The sequence below is a fragment of the Marmota flaviventris genome, chromosome 6 (genome assembly GCF_047511675.1).
Source record: "Marmota flaviventris isolate mMarFla1 chromosome 6, mMarFla1.hap1, whole genome shotgun sequence".
Taxonomy (NCBI): Eukaryota; Metazoa; Chordata; class Mammalia; order Rodentia; family Sciuridae; genus Marmota; species Marmota flaviventris.
The window spans coordinates 65,129,876-65,138,865 of record NC_092503.1 but is presented as its reverse complement, the minus strand read 5'-3'; the positions used below and the strand labels follow the sequence as shown (position 1 = coordinate 65,138,865).

At 32.9% G+C, this 8,990-nt stretch overlaps 1 protein-coding gene across 1 annotated transcript in view; it reads right to left on the bottom strand.

The window, feature by feature from the left end:
* Nucleotides 1-4,826: 4,826 nt before the first annotated feature.
* The window catches only part of Mms22l (MMS22 like, DNA repair protein), a 118,528-nt gene continuing 114,364 nt past the window's right edge, over nt 4,827-8,990 (bottom strand). Inside the window, exons 23-25 of the mRNA XM_027928261.3 lie at nt 8,396-8,492; nt 6,877-7,044; nt 4,827-5,166 (exon numbers count right to left, since the gene is read on the bottom strand). Of these exons, the coding sequence (XP_027784062.1) occupies nt 5,076-5,166; nt 6,877-7,044; nt 8,396-8,492 (356 nt within the window). The 3' untranslated portion in view covers nt 4,827-5,075. The remainder of the gene's footprint in view (nt 5,167-6,876; nt 7,045-8,395; nt 8,493-8,990) is intronic.

Below are 8,990 nucleotides of genomic sequence, written 5' to 3'. Positions count from 1 at the left end.
TTGTACCCCCTTCAGCCTCTGCAATAGCTGAAACATTTTTATCGTTTTACCACAAAATGTAAAAGCAACAAATTATTTCTCCAGGTAATATGGCTTATTTTTAGTTTGCTTTTCAAATAGTGAATCTGTTATAAAAAGGAAGGAAGTTGAATAATCATGGGAATAATTTACGTCAAATATATAGATTTTATAAACACATAAATTTAATCTTTATTATAGGTACAAATAGCTTATAACTCTGCATATAAAATAAGAATGTCCAAATTTTTTTCTAAAAGCACAATTCACAAATGCAATAAACTGAATATCACATACTAAACATTCTAACAAGTAAAAATTGGTCAATTACAATCTGATTTTGGTAACCTTACCCATACAGGTTATCACAGAGTGAAAACACAACTCTAATTAAATATGTGAAAGAATATGTTATTTTGCTAACTTCCCAAATCAACTGTTCTAAACAAATAAAGCATATTATTTATATTGGTATCCTACACTCTTACCTGACAAGGTAAAGAGATCAGTTTCTGGAAGATGCAGGTTGTTGTAAAAAGCTATCAAAAAGTAGTGGCTTAGTATAGACAATACAACTTTTGATGAGGTTTCTATGATATTTACCTCTGATCTTTTAAATATGAGTGCTATGATATTATGTAGGATTTAGGGACAGATTTCTAAAAGGGTTTCTCAAATGCAGAAGCTTAACTGGTAAAGATTTTTTTAAGTACATGGGAACAGGTTCATGCAATTCTTTAAGAATAAAGAAGCTTTAAAAACTGTAATAAAGGGCTGGGGTTGTGGCTCAGTGGTAGAGCACTTGCCTCACGTGTGAGAGGCACTGGGTTCAATTCTCAGTACTGCATATAAATAAATGAATAAAATAAAGGTCCATCAACGACTAAAAAAATATTTTAAAAAACTGTAATAAAGCATTGTTCAATGGGTAATAAAACCCATGAATGGTCTAAGACCTACAAATAATTTCTTAAATAGACACTGATATAGGAAAAGTCAAATACAGTCACAGATCACATAACAGAGATACATTCTGAGAAGTGCATCATTAGGCAAATATCAGAGTGTACTGACATAAACCCAGATGGTATAAATCAGTCACTTGATGTGACATCTTGATGCAGTCAAGAGATGTGACAAACAGGAGATGTATGAGGCTGTTACCAGTGTAACATGACACCCTATTTTACAGTAAACATTTTTAAAATAAATGTTCTAAAATAATGATTAAAAAGTATAGTATAGTAAATAATATGCCAGTAGTAGTCATTTATCATTATCAAGTATTATGTCCTGTACATAATTGTATGTGCTTTACTTTTATGAGTGGCAGTAATGTAGGTCTGTTTACACCAGCATTACCACAAACAAGTGAGTTATGTGTGGTGCTGTGATGACACAGTGACTCTATCACTAGGCCACAGGACATTTTTAGCTTCCTTATAATCTGATGGGATCACTTTGGTACATGTGGCCCATCACTGACTGACATGTTAAGAAGCACATGACTGTATACTTAAGAGAATACAGGTAGAGACATACAAGTTTTAAACTATGAAATTCTTCTAATGCAAATGAACTCAACACGGAATGATTTTTTGCATAGAGAGGATCCTCCATGTCTTTTTTCCCCTCCCCTATGGAAACCTTCTAATTAAATGAAATTTAAATCATAAGCAAATCCTAATGTCTGATTTAAAGGATGAAAAATCCTTTTATCACTCTGTTGCCCTTCAATCATCTTTTACATCCCATTTGGTATTTTATAGATATTATTTGAGTGGAATGCTCACAAATCCAAAGTGTATACATTTTTTTCTTCCTGTTTAAATGTCCTAAGCTTCTGTATAAATGAAATGTATTTCATTTTGATTTTTATATAAAGTATGGTACTCCCAGCATGAATGAGACCGAGAGTACAATGGACATGGCATCCAGAGAAAACAGCTAAATCTTTTGTTTGGAAAGTGTTAAGTCTGATAAACAAAAACAAAAACAATTCAGTCAAATGGCAGAAAAGCTCTAGACTAAGGAGTCTTAACATCAACTTATAAACAATGGGAAGTTTTTGGAGGTCCTGCAGCTGACAACTAAACAAGAAAGTAGTATTTTAGGAACACTGATTTCAGAACAATGTGTAGGATAAACTGTAGAAAAGGGGACCAGAGGAAAAGAGATGAAGAGATTGTAGTGATCCATGGCGGGGTGTAGGGTGGTGAAGTTTGGATGCAAGGAATTGCAAAAAATAAAATAAAATAAAAAAATGCCCAGGAGCCTGTATAGGCCATCAACTGAAAATTGGGAGCAATCAAAAATCTAAGATGCTTCTGAAGTTTCAAGGCCAAGTATCCCGGGAAAATAGGATATTCCCAGGGTAGAAAATGAAAGCAGGAGCTAGTTTGGGCAGCTTAACATACTGCCTCTTAAGATTTCAGGAAGATGCAACTAGAGAGATTTAAAGAGAAATTAGCACTAGAAATATATCTGAGAGATAAAGTCATGAACTAGTGTTATCAGTCCACTACTAAAAGGATGTTGGGGCAGAACAGAGGAAGAGGATGGGAAAGAAGACTTCTGGTACTCTCAAGACACAGTAGAAGCAGGAAACTTTGCTGAGGAACGGATGGGAAGATATGGGGAAATGTGAACATCACAGAGATGCCAAAGAATGTGAGAAATGAACACACATTCTCATATTTGACCAAAAGAGTTTGTAATGTAATGTTTACATTACAGTGGTAAAAGAAGCAGCCTCAGAAATGACAGGGTACTTATGGGGAAATGAACATTAGAGAAGCGGGCATAAGGTGAAGTCTGGAAGTAGAAGAAGGAAAGATTGTAATAATAAAGGATAAGAGGAGATTTTCAAGAAAAAGAACTGAGCCATAAATTTGTTTTTTCCCCAATTAAAAAAGCAGCTTCTTTAAAATTTGACTTATAGGGGCTAGGGTTGTGGCTCAGTGGTAGAGTACTTGTCTCGCACATGTGAAGCACTGGGTTCAATCCTCAGAACCACATAAAAATAAATAAAGGTATTGTGTCCACCTACAACTAAAATATATTTTTTAAATTTTACTTATATGTAAATAAAAAATGTGTATGTATGTTATTATAGTCTTTTGTTGTTATTGATTTTTAATTACAAACTTCAATTACTCTTAGTATTTACAGATATATGCCCTAATGAAGGATTCCATAACAGTTTTTCTTATCCCTTGAAAGTTTTATACTGTAAATTCTAAAATTGTCCTTGGGGGAACCAAAAAAATGAAAATAAAAAAATAATAACTCACCCCTCTTGAAAAGATATTGCCTTAAAGAGTTAAAACTCCTTTAACTGCTGGTACTTGCAAAGCATACATTATTAGTTTAGTAAGTCACTATTATAATGAAGAGAAAATTATTGTTATGAACTCTATTAAGCAGGCTTAAAGAATATTCCATTTGTGACAGTTGACTTTGGGGAGAAACAGACCATTTATATCATGAAAATAACAAATAACAGCTTTGGAACTCACAAATTACAATTAGGCAACAATTGTAACTAGAGAATGCTGATTGCTTGCTTGCTTGTTCACCTTATTTGTTTATTTATATTTATTTTTAACATTTTTCCACTTGGGGGATGGAACCTAGGGTCTCACACATGCTAGATAAATGCTCGACCAGTGAGCCACACACAACCTTAGCCTCTATTTCATTTTAAGATACTTTCTGAGCCAGAAAAGGGTTAAAAAGTTTTCTTGAAGGATTAATGTAACCATGATAAAGACTACAATTCTAAGAAAGAAAGAAATTATTTCAAAGTTAAACATGACTTGTAAAGACACATTGAAAAAAAAGTGGGCTATGTCATTAGAGAAAGGGAAACAAAATTGAAAGATGTTCTTTACTTTTATCATGTATGAATAATGTAGCAATCATGTAAGTACACCATGATGTAGAGGAAAACATTTTTACATATATCATTTCTCTGATTCCCATAATAGCATTGTGAATTTTGAACATGATTATTTTTTCTCCATGAAGGAATTAGGCTGAGAAATGGTAAGTAACCTGTACAAGGTCACAAGTAGAGCTGGGTTAGAGACCTATGTGGGTTCCTAACACTAGGACTGAAACTTTACCACATCAAGACCAACTGGTAAAACACAATCTGGATGAGAGTTAAAAAGTAAAGAAAAAATAGTTGTGAAAGGAAACTAAATTGGTTCTCTAAACTTACAAGATGCCAAATTATACAAGCAAGGATAGAGATCAGCTGACTTCTTAACTTTTATGTAATCTTAAGAAGTTTCCAGAATATTTTTATTTATTCTTTTTTTTTTAAAGACTCTTATTTTTTTCCACCTGATGTCTTTTAATGACAACTCCAAGCTAGATACTTTTGGAATAAGTTTAAAATCTTTTTAGGTATTATCTGTGTAATCCTTAAGTTAGATTCAGCCTGAATCCTAAGAGAGTTAAGTATACTTTGTAAGGGTTTTATTTATTAACTTGCCTCACACATAGTATAAAGGAAAACAAATATGCATCTCTAAACACCCACCTCCTCTAACAAAAACAAAAACAAAACATACCACCAAAACAAACAAACAAACAAACAAAAAAACACACAAAAACAGAGCAGGTCAGCCAAGTAATTTGAAAAAGTAGCCTATTAAAACAGAAGGTGTAAAAAAAAAAAACAACCCAACAACAACCCACACACACAAAACACATCAATCACAAGACAGGACATCACATTATAGTAAAAAGTCCATGGATGTACCAGAACAAACCCGCATAGTACTCATACACAGAAAACATTTCCAGAAAAGGCTTCTTTAATTTAGTTTAACCAAAATTTCTTCAAACTAGATTACAGTTTGGCAAAGCTCCAAGGATCCTATTACATAGTTACTAATTAATCTTTATTTCCTTATTTATATATTTTATACTTATATAAGAAAAAAATCCCAGAAAGCATTTTTTAACAGATCATTATATAATTAATTAAAAGTAGGAGATGGATTAGTTCAAAGTAGTTTTAGATGACAAGCAACAGACAGGGTGATTCACAAAATATATGCATTGTCATTTTCCAATCTCTGCATCTCATCTTGTCCCATCTGTCCTAGGTGAGATAAAAGTTTTCTATAGGATTCCCTGTTTAAGAAAAAAGAAAAGAAATAAAATATACTTATTATCTTTTTCAGCATTTTTCCACTTGAATATTTACAAATTGAAACCTGTCTGTGGGTCTAACTATCCATCCATCCATTCATTCATCTACCAGATTTATTAAAACACTTTTAAAAAAAGGTACTTTGTATATTTTGTGAGTAAACCTAGATGTTAGGATTAATTCAGTTTTTAAAAGTATGATTGATATACATATATATCAAGTATGGATTAAAAATGACACATCAAAGTTTACTAACCATCTGCAATGACATAATGCTACTAGGTAATGAAATATAATCATGAAATAACTTACAGATAGGAATGGTATGCTTATAACGGGAAGACTTGTTTTGAAAACTAAAAATGAAAATAAACGTTTTATAACCATAAAACAGAACAGTATAATACTTTTAGTATACGCCCTATTTTCTTCTTTATCTTCTTAGAAATAACAAAGTTTGAAACTAAAATATTGTTGCTCCTATTAGATTCTCTAGTATTTCCCTGTATCTGAAATGTGTTTTAGATTTATTGTACCTGGCAGTTATTTCATTAGACTAAATATCTGTGCTATTCAGAATTGTTAAAACCAACCCTCTCGTGTCCCTGCTTGCAAAGTAGTACAATAACAGAACACTTGTTCCCAACAATGTACTATGTTAGGATGTTTCATGTAATCTCTTCAATTTTTTCATTTGCATGAGCTTGTTTAATGACATGACAATGAACATCATTTCTTTAAAGCTATGATTTAAAGTGACCCAATCTTTTCTCTCTGGAAAATAAGAGGCTAGCCACGTTACTGTGTAAGAGAAGAAAAGAGATGTTCTACCTTAGCACAGAAAAACTATTCCCTGACCCTCCTTTTTAAAAATTTCCATTTATTATACTGAAAGATGCAGTCCATTAGTTTGCTAAAGCTGCAATCAGTATAGTCATGTCTCCAAGAATGGTCTCCAATATGACATTATACAATTAAAATTTTTCAACTAAAACCTGGAACATGCATGTTTATTAGACTGTGCATGTGTACACAGGAACACAATTAAAAGCATTTGATTCTGTAATAAACTGTAGGACATAAGAATCCTAGTGTGAGTACTGACTGATCTAAAGTAATCTCTTTAGGAAATATAAACATATTCCTACAGAATTATATTTCTCTAAATAGTCCAGCTATTTGGTTGGGTTATAAGTCTATAAAAAAAATTTTAAAAAGTCTTATCTATTCCCCCCCGCAAATCTGTTTTATCTAATTGGGTTACTTACCTTTATCATATGGCTATGCATGATAAAGTTGACTCAATAAATCTAGCGTCCCTCAAAGGATTATGAATTGGCACTATGGGTTTTATAAAATAAGATACATGAGGCTCTGAAACCCACTTCACGAAGAGAAACACAAGTGTTTTGAGCAATAGTAGTTCTACTGAAATACACAGCTTTCTAATATGGTCTTTGAAAGGAAGTACACAAGAAAGGATGTGTGGATTCTGCTAAGTTTGTTGATAAACCACAGTATTTTTTAATCACACTTTACAAAACTGATAATAATCCCAATACTGAAATATTTTTCAACTGAAAAGAACACATCCCAAATTTTGGGGAATGAGAAAATAGCCATTTTGATAAAATGAAATACAGATTTCATAAACACTGTCCAAAAGAATGCAATTAAATGAGCAAACATACCTTTGTTCAATATTTTTGCCAAGGCCCCATTTCAATTCCGAATCCTTCAGAGATTGAGTGAGGGTAGAAATCAAGGAGATGACAACCTGCTGCTTCAGTGTTGCTACTATCTCTAAAATGCTGTAAACTTGATGACTGTATCTTACACCATAATCCTGGATAAACTGCCTGTGAAAGTAAAACACATCACTCAAAATTCTGGAGTTATTCTTTGAGTTGGTGCCTACATTGCAGTCAGCCATAGCCTAAGCACAAAAATGATCACTTCATGTAATATTATCATGAAAACTATATTTAACATGGAGACTACTATTAGTACTTTAAAATAGAGGACAGAAATGTCCTATTCCTGTGTCATCCAAGACCAGTGATGGTACTGGGGATGAGGAAGGAGCTGGAATCCTAGGAGGATAAATTAAGGGGAAAAAAATCTAATTCCAGAGACTCTATGCTATACTTTCCGCATTAAAATGAGGGGAAGCAAGAAAGAGTGTGGAACACACCAAAAGGGAGAAGAAAGTCAGATATCCTTCGTATCTCTGGATAAACAGTATGCTAACAGGGAAAGCAAAATATTAAAAATAGACCTTTATTTTCTTTAAACTGGAGACTTAATACCCACAGAAGCCTTTATGAATAAAACTATCTTTTAACCCTAAAATTTTCACATCCCATCGACAAAATGAAAGCCATCTAACATAATAAATTGTAGATAACAAACATGGAATCTTTGATCACATAAAATAATTTTCCCTCTCCTTGGACTCCACAATCTTCACAAATCCACAAATGGATCACAACTTAAATAAACTGAATAGTAGATATGTGCCAAAATATAATGAGAAAAAAAAACTGAATCAACAAAGATCCAACATAGAACAAAGGAAATGGACCCTAAATTATTTGTTACGGTGGTAGTAAGATAGAGATATTTATAATGAGGGTAAACTTATAAACCTTGATAAAGAAATATTAAAAAAAATACTGCCCTCACCGAAAGCATAAGACTCTAAAGGGGACAAGGCAGGAAAGAGGAAAAAAGTAATTCTCAAGTGGCACTGTTATTCTTATGAACAACAAACCTACTCCTATAAAGTCCATACCTCACAAATTAAACATAAGAGAGCCTTCTGAAACTAAAGGATCTAAAGCAAACCAGAAAACCAAGGACATATCCTTTTAAACTGTACGCTGAGCAACATGGTTAAGCAAGCTCCGGAGCCCTGTGCACACGCCATCATGACTCCTGTTTCTCACCTTTTCTTCTCAAATACGTGCAAGAATCTTTGAGGAAATTCACAAGTCATTTCAAGTCAGCTCCCTTATCTGTTTCCCTGGCATTTTTATTTTTCAATAAAACAACACAATGTAACAAAACTACTGCCAAAAATATAATAATTGAAATACTATAAATAAGTAGTAACACATTATGTTTTGGATAATTAGTTATTTAAAAAACATGCTGGCTGTCAAATGGCTGGCAACAGTTTCCTTGCCAGTTGGCATATTTTCTAGTTACCTAAACACAGAAGTCAGCTGGGCGGCAGGTTCTCCTTCTGACCCCACTTGGCAGGCTTTTACCACGTACTGTAGGTTCTCGGTGGCCAGCCTTTTAACTAGGAGGAAAATTATAGCATTACACACTGTGTCTGAATTGACCATCTGGATCCTCATTTTTAACACTCTTAATTTAGAAAAAGATGTGTTTTCTTGAAGTATCTACATGTTTTTTTGCTAATTTTCACAATGAAATAGCTACAAATTTTGTTTTGTTCTAGAGTATACTGAAAATGTTTAAGTCTATTTTTGACTCTTAAAATTGAAAATAACACATGAAGATATGTTCTTCTCTTAGAAAGGTGTTCATATTCAAAAATACTACACCAACATAAGCCTGCACACACTGTTACACATTGACAAAAGAAAGCCCTTCAAACCAGCTGACTGATGATAGGCAGATTGATTGGTTTTTAATTTATAAATATATTCCTCCCATTCCTTCAGAAATACATAAAAAGCAAATCAGATACCACCTACAATCTATCTTCACTTAAAATTAGCCAAACATACATAAAAACTACTTATGTTATCTTCCTTTCAAAAGATAACAAAGT